The sequence below is a fragment of the Sinocyclocheilus grahami genome, unplaced genomic scaffold, assembly GCF_001515645.1.
Source record: "Sinocyclocheilus grahami isolate Dianchi unplaced genomic scaffold, SAMN03320097.WGS_v1.1 scaffold61.1, whole genome shotgun sequence".
Classification (NCBI taxonomy): Eukaryota; Metazoa; Chordata; class Actinopteri; order Cypriniformes; family Cyprinidae; genus Sinocyclocheilus; species Sinocyclocheilus grahami.
Window position 1 is genome coordinate 1,650,153 of NW_015505240.1, and position 17,660 is coordinate 1,667,812.

At 36.9% G+C, this 17,660-nt stretch overlaps 1 protein-coding gene across 2 annotated transcripts in view; it reads right to left on the bottom strand.

Moving 5' to 3' along the window:
- Window positions 1–17,660, bottom strand: part of LOC107584559 (collagen and calcium-binding EGF domain-containing protein 1) — a 66,056-nt gene that overhangs the window by 42,146 nt on the left and 6,250 nt on the right. Inside the window, exons 2-4 of one of the 2 annotated variants that reach the window (XM_016271234.1) lie at window positions 16,984–17,043; window positions 16,787–16,911; window positions 16,571–16,651 (exon numbers count right to left, since the gene is read on the bottom strand). In XM_016271234.1, coding sequence (XP_016126720.1) covers window positions 16,571–16,651; window positions 16,787–16,893 — 188 coding nt within the window. In that variant the 5' untranslated portion in view covers window positions 16,894–16,911; window positions 16,984–17,043. The other variant, XM_016271233.1, reaches the window with a different exon arrangement.

Sequence of the window (17,660 nt, forward strand, 5' to 3'; positions counted from 1 at the left end):
AAGACATCAGGAAAATGAATAGGAAACTACTGCACATCTCGCTTAGATTTCTGCATGAATACAGGATTTTTTTTTCGCTTTAGTACACACTGAGGAATCCACAAACAGAAAGAAGTGAAATTAACTGAATCAAATAATTTCATATTGAACTCAATATTGGTTTATTGTAAAAAGTCACTCAATGGTATAATACCGCAAATAAAATAAAGACTGCCTACAGCTTTGGTTTATGGCTGCCTCTGAGAACGAGAAGAATTCTTACCAAGCGTGCTCAGGATGATATATGAGACTTAACAGATATATGACATTTATAGCGCTTGTTTGCCAATGCTCTGGCATATCACAAGATATCCTGCTGTGATACTCCTATACCAGCATACTTCATTACATATCATGAGCCTAGGAAGAAAGCCAGCGCTATCCGCTGGTTGAGATTTAAGACCGCTCTATACATTGAATATAAAACCCATTAATTTGGGTTTGTTTAGAGCCACCCGTCAAATGTTATATTCATCCAAACTCTCTAATCAAATAACTGCTCACACTGGCTTTGCCTCAGGCTCTTTCTAGGTGGAAAACATAAGTAATTAAATTCAGAGAACATCAGTCAATGCCTCAGTGTCTCAAATAACTACTGCTTGACATCATCGGAAATGAGCTGAATAACATGGCAAAGAATGTGTTACGCAGAAATGTAGTTTTTAATTTAAAATTTGTCAATAAATCCAGTAGATATTTCTAGATAAAAGCAAATGATGTCTTCCTATCCTTCATAACTTCAACAACATGCTTTGTTAACATGGTTAGCTCAATAAAATGGCTCTGGGGAGAGAAAGACTATATAATTTTTCTGTTTCTCCAAACAATGGAGTGAAATGATTGAAGACCATCCAAAAGAAACGACAAGGAAAATTTTACTTTTATTTACAGCTCTGATAAAAGGCACTTCGAATCTTTACAGCTTTGAAAGTGCAAGGAAAATGGGTTCATGCACAAAGCAAGCTGCAACATACGGTTTCACAATCTGCAGCTTACGCAATGATTTTATCATAGAACAAACATTTTATTAACAGTGTCCTTCTCTTGTGATTGGCCATCATTTACATACAGCTGAAGACCTCTGACATAAACGTCAAGTTGCTCTGGTGAAAAAGTGTTTTAGTTAACTGCATCTGCTCTACATTGTTCTCAAAAAGACTGACATGAGAACAATAAGAAACCTACATTAAACGCAGATATCAATCTACACCCAATGCAATTGCTTACAGGTGGATCAAAACACCTGCCAAGATGGAAATCATCATGGCTGAGATGAAAATTTCACCAAAAACTTCTGCGTTTGTAAGACTGATGCTACATTGTTTCCCTTGTGTGTTTTTTAAAAGTGGTAGGGCACAGACAGCACTAGTTCTGACAAAGAATTAGTTCATGAATATTTAAAGGGGTCCTATTATGCTCTTTTACAAAGTCTTGATTTTGTTTTGGGGGTGTACTAGAACATGCTCTCATGCTTGGTGGTTCAAAAAACGCATTATTTTTCACATAATTTACATTATTAAAATACCTTTCTCCCCAGCCTGGCACAAACGGCTCGATTAGTTCCGGCTTTGATGAAGGTCCACCTTCCGAAAAACAAAATGTGTTGTGATTGGTTAGCTGTCCCAGTGCGTTGTGATTGGCGAACAGCTTAGACAGTGTTTCAGTACTGCCATGCCCCTTGCTCCGCTCAACAAAAGCTTTTGGCGAATCCGGCAGGCACTGTACTCCCTCATGTTGTGGAACCTGTCCTCAGTAAAATGCGCAGCACACAATAGCAAATCGGGGTTATAATGCTCAGGAACAGAGTTAAAAAATAAATTGCAACCACTGTTTCCTGACATCATTCGCTTTTGGAAGAGGTGAAAAAAAAAAAAAAAAACCAGCATTTCAGGCGGTCATGCACCGGACGAGAAGCGCAGCGTTGCGTCGCGCCACGTTTTTTAAATTAAAATACTTTATTTTCAATGAGTGTAGGCACACCGGTGGCGCTGTTCGGCGTCTGTCTGCGGCACCCAGTTACGTCGTGTTATACTTGTAAGAATTGTTCTAGACATGCCGAACATTTTACGCTACAACACAGCAGCTCTTCTTCTTCGTTTTCTCTGATGCACTAACTCTGCAGCAGCACTTCTTCTTCATCGTCTCGTCTGATGCGCTCACTCAACCAAGCGTTCTAACCACAACGTCAACCCTCCCCACCCCCCAACCATTCAAATTTCTGTAGGTGGGAATTATTTTTAATGATATTCTAATGAGCCGCTTTGTGATATCACAAAGCCCGGAAACCAACGCTGTAGTCCAAACGAGCCATTCGTTGTAGTTCTTGAAAAGGGATTTTTTTAAAAATTAAATAGCTCCCTTTGGAGTGGACTTTGAGATTTGTAACTTTCTAGATCTTTTTTATGCCCAAACATACACACTACACACTGATTAAAATTAAAAAAGTGAAAAAGCATAATAGGACCCCTTTAAAGGATAGTTCACCCAAACCTGTATGAGTTTCTTTCTTGTGTGGGAAACAAAAGACATTTTGAATGTTGGTAACCAAACAGTGGCTGCTAGCCATTGACTTCCATAGCATGGAAAAAAAAAACATTGGACACCAATGGCTACCAGCAACTGTTTGGTTCTTTAAAACCTTTTCTTTTGCGTTCAAATGAAGAAAGAAATTCAATTTGTTTGGAACAAAATGAGGGTGAGTACATGACAATTTTACTTTACTTTGCCGTTTTAAATGTGATGTATTGATTTGTAGAACAGGTCTGTAGTACAGTATTTACACATTTTCAATTCAAACTGAAGTGTAAACCATAATGATTAGACTAGAAATGTACGAAAAAAATAATTAAAACAGGAATTTTTAACAGCACATTGAATTGCTATTTCTCTTATAGAAATGTAGAGTACATCTGATTCTGATTCTCAGTTGATAAATGCATGGATAAGAAATTAAATTGGGTGGATGACGTGGAAATGTTTTTCGCTTAAAATACAAGACATTCAGGGTTCCAACCCGCCCTACAATAATTTTTGATTTTAATAAGCCAAAATTGCAGCTGTACCACAGTAGATGTATATCAGCAATGGGAATACATTTGTTTGCATTTTGATTTGTGATTTCACTGGAACAGACAGTGAACCACAGAAAAGCAAAAGGGCGCACAGCTGTGTGTGGTAGAAAACATGGCCGCTCTATGCCACTGGTGACAAATGCAACAACAACACAGTAAACAAGTTACAGAATTCCAGCAGACTGCCACACATTACTACACATACAAACAATATGCAAACTTCAGCCTAAGAACCAGAGATGTCAAAGACACCACCGTCCCTACTTTAAATGACGATGAAAAACAGAGGTGTGATAACTTTGGGATGGATAGCAGGATATAATGATTAGGGTTGGGTTTCGATTCCAATGTGACTAAAAAATGATATCAAACATTTATCCTGTGCCTCTTTTTTGCAAACCATTTATTGGAGCTTAATACCATGAACAAAAACCAACAGGCTACATAAAAACTGGACTCTTTAAGAGCTGTTTGTGTGCAAAATAGAACTGCATGATTTTTTTTATGACAAATTTTTTTCCCCAATGGAAGTTGTGGTTCTCTCATGATTCTGAAGAAAAAACATTAGACAACTAAACAAAATCACATGTAATTTATGATTAAATGACTCACTCAAGATGTACTTGTTTCATTACTGGATGAATCTGCATTCTTGAACGAATCTCTTGTGATTCAAAGACAAATAAATTTTAACAGCCCCTTTTCACCACCTACTGGCGTAACAATGTAACCGATAATCTTCATTTGAAGCATCAAGTTATTTTCAAAAGGTGATTTATTCTATTTTAAATCGCTACCATACACATCGTACACACAGTTTATATCTGAACTATAAACTTTTATCCCAGTACTTCTGTGATTTGAATGTTTGAATGAACACATACATAATTACACTGTGTGGATGAAAAGACTGTGAAGCTGTTTCGTTCACGACAGATGACAGCTGCTCTCTTTAGGTCAATGGCAGTGCGAATGCAGATTGAAATGCTCAAATCACACTGATGTGATCGTATGCTGCACGGACGAACCAAGTGATCACAACATTGATCGCACATGTCAAAGGTTGAGGAATGAAACAGATTAATCATTTTAATATAGGAATAGAATCACGTTGGTGTTTGAATCGTGTTCGCGATCTTTAACGATCTATTAAATTAAAGTGCTTTGTCATGTTGGTGGTGACACCTCTCTTGCAACATGTTTAGCTATCACAGATATTATACTTAGCTTTTTTTGGCTTCTGATCGCAAATGTAGCCAAACTTTGGAGCGCTTAGATTAGCGAGCAAGGTCCTGGCAGATCGCTAGGTCCGGCCCTCACAGATGAAGAAAAAAAAAAAAAAGCACATAGGAATCAATAGGCGGAATCGAAACTTTAATTTGACAACAAGTATCCGATTCCTGACCTTAAGTATCTGATTCTGGAATCGGAATCGATTTTCGATTCCCAACCCTAATAATGATGCACAATCAGCAAACGAGAACAAGAGCAAGACCAGAGATACAAGGCAATTCATACATCACTGAGGAATGCAACACAACAAAAACAACACGTCCTCTCCCCCGCACGCCTGCCAAGATATCCCAAACAGCACTGCAGACTGTTGCTCAACTGTGCTCTCAGATTGTGCCAAAAAGAGGTCTTCTTTTTTCAGTCCACTACTGGAAAAAAATGGGCCTTAAATGACAAGTTTCCCAGGTCTGTCTGATGTCAGGATGGAATGAGACACATTTTACATTCGCTTTAGCCGAGAGGTTTCTCAATGAGCTGAGGCATTGACTTATTTAATCTCAATGACTGGCAGAACTCAAGCAGGGAAGGTTCTGCCAACTGGCAATGTCTCTGGGGGTTGAGATTCACCAGTTATACATGCAAACTCATCCTGAAACAAGAGCATTTCAAGTGAATTTGCTAAGAAAAGTGCTTGTAAACAGTGCCAAAGGTAGGGGCTCCACGACTAGACAATTAGTTCTGGATTACATGACTTCAGTTGCACTTATTCTACACGCTTTCCATTCACAAACTACGTAAGTGAACTGTGACTTACGTGCAGTGGATATCTGAGATAAAGGCAATAGTAGTTGACTGGTCATGGGAATTCAATATAGTGACAACTCACTTACTGTACATACTGTAAACAAAAATGTACATTTTTGACAACTAAAGGGACTGTACTCTTTATATTATGCAAATACACAGTGTAAAAAAAGTTATACATTTACACTAACATTCAAGTTTGGGGTCAGTAACGTTTTTTTTTAAAGAATGGACAGAATAATTTTTTCAATTCAGTAAGGGTGCATTAATTTGATCAAAAGCAGTAAATACATTTATAAAGTTGTTACAAAAGATTTTTATTTCAAATAATTCTGTTGTGTTTTGAAATTCAGTTTTTATTTTTTTTTCAGGTCTTATCAAAGAAAAAAAATGTATCACGGTTACCACAAAAATATTAAGCAGACTAATGGCTACTGAAAATTCAGATTCGTCAAAAGAATAAATTACTTTTTAGAATATAATAAAATAGAAATTCATTATTTTAAATTGTAATAATAATAATAATAATAATTCACAACATTACAGTATTTTAGATTAAATTGATGAAGCCCAGGTGAGCATTAAAAAAAAAAAAAAAAATTTTTTACAAAATTAAAAATTTTACCGACCCCAACATACAGTGCCTTGCAAATGTATTCATACCCCTTCATTTTTTCCACATTTTAATTGGTTGTTGCCTTATGTTAAACTGCTTTAAATGAGTTTTTTCCACAACAATCTACACTCCATACACCATAATTGTCAAGCAAAAAAAACAGGTTTTTAACATTTGCTAATTTATTAAAAATAAAAAAAATAAAATTATTCCATTGCATAAGTATTCATACCCTTATCTAGGACAGTTGAAATTTAGCTCAGGAGCATTCATTTTGCTTATAGATATTACTACACTTCAAGTGACGTTAACCTCTGGCAAATTCAATTGAATGGGTATGATTTGGAAAGGCACACACATCTTAATAAAAGGTCTAACAGCTGATAATGCATATCAGAGCAAAAACCAAGTCCTGAGGTCAAAAGAACTGCCTGTAGAGCTCAGAAACAGGTTTGTGTCAAACCACACATCTGTGGAAGATTTCAGATTTAAAAAATCTGCTTCATTGAAGGGTCACAGAAGCATGTAGTCTCTGTTACCCTTAATGGAAGAAGTTTGAAACAACCAGGACTCTTCCTAGAGCTGGCCTCCTGGCCAAATGGAGCAATTGATGGAGAAGGGCTTTGGTTAGCATGGTGAACAAGAACCTGATGGACACTCTAGTTGAGCTCCATGATCATATGTGGAGATAGGAGAAATCTACAGAAGGACAAACATCGCTGCAACACTCCACCAATCCAGTCTTTATGGCGGTGTGGAAAAACTCAATCCTCTCTTCAGTTAAGACATGAAAACACACTTGGAATTTACAAAAAAGCACCTAAAGGACCCTCAGACTGAGAGAAACAAGATTATCTGGGCTGATGAACCTCAATCCTAAGCATCATGTTTGAAAGAAACCAGCTCCGCTCATCACCTGCAGAGTACCATCCCAAAAGTAAAGTGTGGTGGTAGCAGCCTCATGCTGTGGGGCTGTTTTTCAGCAGCAGGGACTGAGGGACTTGTTAGAGTAGAAGAAACGCTCAGTGCAGCAAAATATAGAGATAGCCTTAATGAAAACCCAGTCCAGAGCATTCAGAACCTCAGACTGGGCAGAAGGTTGACCTTCCAACAGGACAATGACCCTAACACACAGCAAGAGTGGCTTATAGACAACTGTGTGAATGTCCTTGAGTAGCCCAGCCAGAGCCTGAGCTTGAACCCAATCAAATATTTCTGGAGAAACCTGAAAATGTGCATCTGCCCCCATCCAACCTGACAGAGCTTGGAGAGGTGAACAGGTGAGGAGAAGAATGGCAGATAATTGCCAAATGATAATGATGCTGATCAAAGCTTGTCGCATCAAACAAAAAAAGACTTGAGGCTGTAAAGGTGCTTCAGCTAAATATTTAGTTAATGGTATGAATACTTATACAATGTACTTATTTCAGTTTTTTATTTTTAATACATTTACAAAGTTGTGACAATTCTGTTTTGCTTTGTCAGTAAGGTGTATGGAGTGTAGATTGATGTGGGGGAAAAAGTAATTTAAAGAAATGTATCATAAGGCAGCAACATAACAAAATGTAAAAAAAAAAAAAAATGAAGGGGTATGAATACTTTGCAAGGCACTGTATTGTGTATGATAGTGCAAGTATAAAACTTTAAGCAAAACAAAATCGTACTTTATTAAATTTGCACTTCTTAAATATTCCTAACTTGAACATTAGGTTTTTATAAACAAAAAAATTAGGTAATGGCAACTGGTTAAACAGCAACATGGTTTACTGAATTTACTACATCAGGCCCCAATTATTCAGGTTGTTGTCCTTTGACCTTCTAATTGCATGAGCAAACCATTACTGGCCTAACCATGAGTCTGTATCATTTTGACTAGTGAGACAAAACAGACCACCATTGCTTAATTACTGCAAGAAAATTGGCGATTAATAGCAAAACTATGTAAACCTGCGGTCTGGAAATGAACTTTTGTGAACATAAGACAGAGAAAGGGATGGGCATCATTTGTATGTGACACCATAATGTTACTTCACAATATCACAGTATTGCTTTGATAAATTATGATGTACTGTATATGTCTGAAATATTTAAATACGGTTTCAAAAGCTTAGAAGTAGTAAAAACATGGTTTCATAATTTATATAACTTATTACCGAGTAGCTGTTTCTTTAGCCATTCAGTTTCCCTCCTAGCTAACTTCGGAGCCAGTCATAGTAATTTATATAATTAAAAAAAAAAAAAAAAAACCACACAGCTAAACTTTACATCTACTTTAAACATCTACATTCTACTTTTATAACGTTTTCATTATAGTCATAAAATCACATGAGCACATCTGTCTGAAGTTGACGTAATTTGTTTAGATGTCAATGGGGCATTTTCAATGGCACAATTTTCACCTTGGATAATTTCAAGACTGATATTTTGAAGAAAGTTCACAAACACATCTGAATTCATAGCTTACAGCTGTGTAGACACAGCAACACAGCATCACCAACCAGACCTGCGTTGAAAGAAACCGCACCATGACAAGGTGTGGAAAACAAAGAGAGAAAATTATTAAAGGGGTCATATGATGCGATTTCAAGTTTTCCTTTCTCTTTGGAGTGTTACAAGCTGATTGTGCATAGATAAGATCCCTGAAGTTGCAAAGACTAAAGTCTCAAAACCAAAGAGATATTCTTTATCAAAGTTAAGACTCTGCCACGCCCCCCTAAAACGACTCGTTCTAACACGCCCCCACATATCTACGTCACTATGTGGAAATATTAGCATAATGCCGGCCAAATGTGCACGCAAAGAAAGAAGGCGTGGTTTCAGTAACCGCAGTTAGTGTTGAAGCAGCCATGTCAGGGAGACGCTGTGTGTTTCTAGGCGAAAGCAAAAGCACTTTATTTGGCCTTTTGAAAGTAGATGCATTTAGGAATCTTTAAGATCACTTACAACAGAACAGCAGAGAGAGAGAGAGAGAGAGACACAGGGTCACATCACAGTGGAGTCAGCTGTCTTAACCGTGGCTTGTGTACTGCAAACACATACCAGCTTCATCACTGTCTGTCACGCGACTCTGTTCCCCTTTTGGGCTTGAACTGATGGTAAAACTAAATGACATTATTTACCATCTTTACATTTATTTTGAAAGCTGAAGCTGCGATTATGGTAAGGGGTGTTACATTTCCGACGAGTGCTTGCGTGTTCGGGCAATCACAATGCACTGGGTCAGCTGGCCAATCAGAGCAGACTGTGCTTGTCGGAAGGAGGGGCTTTGTAGAAAACGAAGCATTTGAGAGAGGCGGGGCATAGAGGACCTACAATAATGTACAGTATTTGAAAAATAATGTGTTTTTTGAACATTAAAGCATGTCAACATTCTGTTACACTAAATAATTATCTTTAAAAAAAAGCATCTTATGACCCCTTTAAAGGAGAGTCCTAGAAAACAAATGCTTTTTTCCACTGCTACTATTTTCATCGGAATTATCACAGAATTCATCAGGGACTTGTGTAAATTCCAGAGGTTGTTGGGTAATGCATTCAGTTTTCTCCATGCTTTGACTAGCTTGGCTCAACTGATCCCAAATAAACTCTGGCTGTGTTCCAACTAGAATCAGTCACTCGATCTAGCACATTCTTGAGCTGGCTAAAAATGTTCTTCAGTGGACATTCATTAACATTTTGGTTTTTGGAGAGGACAATGAGGGTCATCTCTGTCATAAATACCGGCCGGTTAAAAAGCTTATAAATCAGCTTGAGTGGTGCTGACTTGGTGGTCAGTGGTCCATTTGATTTAAGCATCTACAGAACTCATGACTCACTTGTGCTTTAGGAAAAATACACATTCAGATGGAATCGCAGCCCCTGCTTGAAATCATTGTGGCTTTAAAAACACCCCATAACACAGAGACTATAACCAGAGCTTTGAATGAGCAAACAAGAAGGAATTTGTATGATTAAAAAAAAAACAATACCACAAACAAAAGACTGGCACATTGACCACTGTTTGATCTGCTGCCATTAATCCCCACAGTCATCGTAAAGACACTACATAGAACAATGCAAAGGATTTCCTGTTAAATCACCCTTTTCGTTTCATGGGTCAACAATGCCAATATTGATTGATAAAGACTTTCACTGATACAAACCATCTGGTTAACTTAAACAAGAAGGGCATTAATCACTGTAAAATTGCATAATATTTCTGCCTAAGTCATAAAATTAAATGCACTGGAATCCCAAAGGGCAGATGCTCTGAGAGTGATTCGCATCAATTACTTCCAGCTTGTGTCTTTTGAATATTAAAGGGAAGGACAAACCCTTCATGAAATGTTTGTTGGAAATAAATCATGCTTAAATATTTTTTGTAATTAAGTAACAGAGGTATTCAGGCTGCGCATGTGTTGCCTTTAAATTAAATTTGTTCCATATTTCATAAGTGTTAATCTAGAAGACAGGGTTCATGCTCATAAAAATAGTTTAGATAAACTGTTCCTGATGAAATATGAACACTGGCAAAGTCTAAATCAATTAAAAGTGATAGATTTAAATTGCAAAAAACTTTGTATGAGAACACAATTTTTCTAACAAATTAGTTGAATTATTGAGAAAATTGGCGAGAAACATGTCAACCATTTATTTTTTTTTTTATCTGTGCCACACTTTTCACCACCGTGCTCTGATCACATATAGAAGCTTGTTTCCATGAATACAATAGATATAATAAAAAAAAAGGTAATTGCAAGTGTTTATCTCACAATTCTGACTTTTTAAAATCGCAATTGTGTTACATCTCGCAACTGCAAGCTATAAGGCTATATATCTTTCAATTCTGGCTTTTTCCTCTGAATTTACATCTCACAATTAATTTTTTTCCCCACCATGGATTAAAAAAAAAATCAAAAAGGTAATTACGACTTTTTATATGATAATTTATCTTAACATTTTTTCAGAGTTTTCTTCAGAATTGCGAGTTAATTTCACAATTCTGAGATTCAAGTCAATTCAAGTCAGAATTGCGAGATATGAACGCGGAACCACAAGAACTGAGATTAAAAAATTGCAATTACCTTTTTTTTGTTTCTGTGGTAGAAACAAGTTTCCATAGAGAGCAGCTTGTCTACATGTCTGCGGACTCACAAAATCAATGAACAGAATAAAATAACTCAAATATTCCCATGTGTATTCAAGAGAACAAACAATAAGTCTGTTAAAAATGCAAAAGAAACAGGACACTGACAGATTCTTCAACTTCAATTCTCTTCTCCTCAATACAGTCCTCTGACAAAAGAAACAAAACATTTCCTTGCCTCATGGTCAAACATTTGAAGCAAAAAAAAAAGAAAAAGTACTAGACATCACATTTTGTGAAGGGCAATGTTCTAGCATAATTATGGATTCCATTTCAATTTCTGGATATTCCAAAGAGTATGGGATTGGGCTACTGCTTGTCCAAAGTTTGGAATTTTGGGGTAGAAGAGATGGTAGAAGTATTTTGGAAATCCTTTATCCTTCAGCTTTAAGTCCCAAATCTCATGGTACTTCAACAATCAATCCTGGAGCTGTTCAGTGGTAGGTAACCAGTACCCTTGTGAAGCCATGTTACAGGTTTTAGTTTACCATGCTTATGCCAGACACATCTGCATTTGCTCAAGAGAGCTTTTAGACATGTCTGGGTTGAAAAACCCAATATGATCTTGTTTCTTTTAACGGACAAATAAACTCCCTTGACACCAGTGAACATTAAAGATGAACTAGAGGGTTGAGAAAGACATGCGACTGGACCCTAGAGACTTCCCCGTTTGTATAAAGGTTCAGCCAACAATTAAAAAGCTTTCTTCTGGTGACGAACAAGTGCTTGTGGTCAGATGAACTTCATGTTTAAGTTCATGGCTGGTTTTCCTAGAGGAGTTAGTGAGAGGGAAAAAAAACGTGAGGTTTATATGATATGGCCTTTGTCTGTTGGATTCCCTTTGCCTTTTGGCCTGGAATGCTTCAAGAGTGTAGAAACAAGCCTGAAACCACCAGAAATATTTGGAAGAACAACCAAGAACCAAGTTCTCCAGAAACACCTTCAGTATGTTCTGGAAATGCCTGTTCTGATCCATTTTGATCTGGCTTCACAATGTTGTCCCTGATCCCAGTCCTGAGAAACAATACAACTATTAATCTAAAACTACAGTACTAATTGACTTTGTATGCTGCAGTTCATTTAAAACGAAGACCTTGAAATTCTATGGCACAGTATCAACAACTTCAGAATACACTGCTTTCCTTTGTAAACAATAAAACTTAACGTTAATTAATCTTTGGCCCACATTTTAGCAATATAAAAGCATTCAGATCAGAGCTGTCAATTTATTTGTTTTGTGAGATTGCTTATATAAATGGTGTTTAAAATAATTGAATGTGATTAATTATAAAAAATATATATATAATGATTAAAAATAAAATTACGAAATCAAATAAATAAAATATAAAAAAATAAAAATTTGAAAAATTGTGGGATATTTTCATAAAACATGCAATTAATTTGATAAAAAAATCAGCACATCATGCAGTTTAATTCAAAATGTAATCAACTGACTGCCCTTATTCAGATACAAATGTTATCCATTAGCCACATTTATATTGGTACAACACGCATAGATATTTTCTGCCAATATTTTAGCCAATAAGAGCTAAAAAATTAACACTCAAAGATGGACAGAACGTTTTAGCGCTACATTCTTGGCCAGTTTTTGCAACCATCCAACTCCAGGACGGATCACAACCAAAGTAAAAATGTCACACTGCGATGCATGAATGTTCTCCTCTGTTTGACATTATGATCTATTCAAGAGACAAACCCTGGCTTGCAGGCATGTTTCTAGTACAAGGACAGATGCACAGAAGATCAAATCAGATCAGAAGCATCAACTGAACAATCACACACAAATAGTTCCTGATCGCATCATGAGTTTGAGAGCCGCCAAGCCACAAACGAAAAGAGGTGTGGTGGTTTAACTGCACCTGTTAATTTACAATGAGCTCATATCAAATCTGCATCATTTTAGTGATCTGCATATGAGCAAATGGTAACAGCAAACCTGCTCACATGAGACCCAGTGTGCAAATACTCTCCATGCACGCTTGAGAGACTCAGGGACTCCACAGGTCACCAGTGTTGGTGCACCACACACACCAAGAATTTACAAGGACAAGCTTAATGGCAATTTTGGCAAGTCTTTCAAAGCATCACACATCAACGCCTGCTGAAATAAAAAGCTGTAGTAGTTTGTGCTTTAACTTGCTACTTCCAGCATGCAGGTGGAATGAAATGCACCACCCTAGAAGTGAAAGGGTGACAACTAAGAAGTGATGCAAAACAGAGAATAAAATTGCTTAATCTACAATTTCTATTCCTTAATTTCTATTCTACATAAATAAAGTATTAATTCATAATAATTCATTCCTAAAATGACAATTGTCTTCCATGGACCAAAGGAGAAATGTTGAAGAATAAAAGTAGTCCATCGACTTGACTTGTTTGGAGTACAATTTATAAGGACTCAGCAACCCGTATCCTTATTAACTTGGATGGCAAGTACGTTCATAAAAACGTATCCTTTTTTGTTAAACATAGGAATGTCAGTTGGATTTGAGGGTAAGTCAAGTTACCACGGTAAAGCTGAGGAGTCTGGGCCTGCTTTGCATCCGGAGCCAGTTTAAAGTTCCAGCATCATAATCTCTAACCTTCGAAGAATAATATCTCCTTGCTTTCTTTCACTAATTCTAAACGCTCACAAGAATGAAAACAGGAAAACAATTATTTTACATGCCCCACACAAGACACCAGCAAAGAGAGAGAGAGAGAGAGAGAGAGAGAGAGAGAGAGAGAGAGAGAGAGAGAGAGAGAGAGAGAGAGAGAGAGAGAGAGACAGAGACACACGGCAACACCACAGCGGAGAGACAGCTGCATCTTATAAGGACTCAGCAACCCGTATCCTTATTAACTTGGATGGCAAGTACGTTCATAAAAACGTATCCTTTTTTGTTAAACATAGGAATGTCAGTTGGATTTGAGGGTAAGTCAAGTTACCACGGTAAAGCTGAGGAGTCTGGGCCTGCTTTGCATCCGGAGCCAGTTTAAAGTTCCAGCATCATAATCTCTAACCTTCGAAGAATAATATCTCCTTGCTTTCTTTCACTAATTCTAAACGCTCACAAGAATGAAAACAGGAAAACAATTATTTTACATGCCCCACACAAGACACCAGCAAAGAGAGAGAGAGAGAGAGAGAGAGAGAGAGAGAGAGAGAGAGAGAGAGAGAGAGAGAGACAGAGACAGAGACAGAGACAGACAGACACAGGGTCACATCACAGTGGAGTCAGCTGTCTTAACCGTGGCTTGTGTACTGCAAACACATACCAGCTTCATCACTGTGTCTGTCACACGACTCTGTTCCCCTTTTGGGGAACAGCATAAATGAGTACACCCCCTCTGAATAAATATAAAATATGTATTTTCTTAATGATCACTAATATAATTAATGGAAAGATGGCAAAATTGAAACATATTAAACAAATACTTAATAAAAACAACAAAATATATGCCACTATTTTCTGTAAGATAAGTAAATTAGCCAATTTTGTTTAAATGAAGGATTGCAGAAATGAGTACACCCTAGATTTAATTCAGAAAATGTATAATATTCTAGTACGCCCTCCAGAACTTAAAGTACACAGCTCTGACTCTTCTTGGCACTGAGTATACAATTTCATGACACATTTTCACATTTGTGCTGTTTAACTCCTGGAGGACGACCTCCTTAAATGCTCTGGTCTTTAATGGGGAGTGTTGCTCAGCTCGTCTCTACAGAATCTCTCACAGCAGCTCAAGAGTGTTAAGATTGAGTGAAATGCATGTCCACTGAAGGATTTTCACCTTGGGAGAATGAATATATTCATTGTCATGCTGAAAAAATGCCCAATAATGCAGGGAATGAGAAGAGGGTAGCATCTTCAGTTTCAGGTTTTTGTATTACATCACACAGTGGTGTGTGAATTCATGCCAGCATTGATAGAGTACAACTCCCTCACACCTTCAGCACTCATACATCCCTATATAAAAGCTTTACTACTACTACTGAACGTCACTGTGGGTACCAAGCACTTCTCACTGTACTCCTCCTCTAGCAACACCAGAACATTTTGGATGCTTTTGGATCCAAAATGATTGAATTGGTCTCTTGAGACCAGAGTATGGATTCCCAGAAGTCTCTATTTTGTAAATATGGGCCCTGGAAGAGGTTAAATGAGTTTATTTTGCTTTGGCTACAGTAGGTAATTCTAGTGGTGACAACAACCATGCATGTCACTTCTGCAGGCTGCGTCATACTCTGTGAGATAAAGTGTCACTCTCTTTATAGCTTTTGCCGGCTCCGAGACACTTTTTCTAGCAAAAATTCACTCATCACTAAATTAAAACTTAAAGTAAAGACCTGATTATTTCAGGAGCCTTATCACAAGTCCATTGTTTTTGAATGTTGATGCTACTTCTGCTATATTTTCACACTTAAAACAATAATTTGGTATTCCTCTTTTACCATTGTCCTCTTTTATGCTAAGAAATAAGTCACCTGGCAGTTCTCTCCCGAGTGGTTCCACTGCTGCCTGCATTAAGTCAGATTCAGTGGGCTATATAACACTTTTAATTGTCAGGAAAGGACTGGTCTTTAAAAGTTTTGGTTCAATATACTTACCTGTTGATCAAAAATAGCCTTAAATCTATACACTTTTTTTTTTTTTTTAAGTAACTTTCAGGAGGGGGAACTCATTTTTGCAACACAATTTCATCACTTTGATAAGAAAATCTTATTTTGCTGAATAATTTTGGCATTCTTCTTTGGCAATTGATCAAGCAGGCTTGTTGGAACATTACATCTCCAAAGAACCCTAACATGTCTTCTAAGTAAAGCGTAAATTGCTGAATTTGTTAAGTTTTAGAGGGGGTGCACTCATTTATGCTGTGCACTGTATATACAGTGGGTACGGAAAGTACTAGGTTCCTAATAAATACTTAATTATTATTACTTATTTTTATCCTTACTATTCTTAATTAAAAGCGTGTGTCTGTAGATCAGTTACACACAAGCACCTGTTGGATTAATAATGCTCATTCTCATGCTGCTTCACCTCAGCATCAAAAACAACCAGATGAGGACGCCATTCACCAACATTGCACACGCTATTCAAGAGTATTGAACTGGAATGGCATCAATCACGTCTTGTATTCTGCATATTGATTGTTAACCTATGAGTGAACAAATCGGAGTCATTTTCAATTTAAAAAGGACAAAATGTGGGTCTCATTTTCTAACTATAAACTCGTTTCCTCCATTGCTACATCAGAAATGCACAAAGCGCAGCTGGAGTCTGTGTGTGTATTGTCAGTGATGTAGAATACCACGGTACATTAAAAACTATCTACCTCCAAAAATCAGAGTCAGTGGTACCATTTCAAACTTAATCATAAAACAACTAAACATCATTTATTGGCAGCTACCTGCTAACAACATTTTCAGAAAAAACTTTGGCCAAAACAGATTTCATCGCATAAAAATGTAAAATGAACAATCATGATAGACAGATAAGATAGACAAACAGGACACTTTATTTGTCCCATATGGGAAGTGGTGATGTCCAATTCAGCCTGCTTCAATAAATACAAAACGTTTACGTTACATACATACATAACAAGAGACAACATATAAACATAACCATACACAAGAACCTACATAATGTTAAGATGGAGAAGTAAACAGTCCCTTACCTGTAGCATGTGGTCACCTCTCCTGTGGATTTTACGCACGGGTATTTCGTCGTTGCGATTTTGTTCTCTGAACACACTTCTCTGTAAGACAAAGCAGCCGTCAGCTGTTTCTTTTTACGTAAACAAATCCGCTTCATGCACAAGAAACAAACTTTCAGTCCTCTGAGCTCATGTAGAGAGCGAGCTGACAGCACGCGCACTGCACGGACACTTTACCTGTCCACATCCTCCTTCTCCTCTCGGAAAGTCCACGGCGTTCCCGATGAGAACAGTATCACCACCACAGCAAGTCTGAGAGGAGTTCCTCTGCCCGTATAGCTCATTTCAGACACTCTGAGATGCTTGTCCGTTTAAAGTCAGCGTCTTGGAGTCGAGCGTTTCTTTGAGGAATTGAGAGAGTATTGATTGGTTACCTCCTGCAAAGCTCCACGCGCAGATTCCCAGCGGCCCCTCCTACTCCCGCACTTGATCAACTTCCATAAGTTCAGAAAAGAAAGTTATGAATTTAATATTTAATAAATGCCACAGGTAGCCTAACATTAAAAACATCCCTGTGGCGAAATCCTTATGGTGTGAGATTTGAGATAAATATTATATTATAATAGGCTACGTAAAAAAAAAAAAGAAAGATGCCGTACTGATTTTTAAACGTATTTTAATATTTAACAAGTTTATTTATTTATTAGTTTGTTTAACTATTTAAGGACACAGCTGAAGTCATATATAAATGTATGCTAGTATGTGTGCTGAAAAAAATGGTGTAGAAATAATTTTCAAACAGAAATTGCATAAAAATGACAAAGAAACAGCAATTAACACATTGATTTAAAGGTAAATTGTTGAAGAAGAAAAACTGAAATAGTGTTTTCTTGTAAAACATACTCCAGTAGTCCTTGTTTAGTTTTTTTTACAACTTCGAAATATCATTTTTTTCTAATTGTACATATATATTTACTTATTGCACAGTGTACATGCATATTTATTTATTTATTTTACAAATCGTATTTTAACTACTTAAGGACACAGCTGGAGTCAGATATGTATAAATAATAATAATAATTATATGTATATATATATATATATATATATA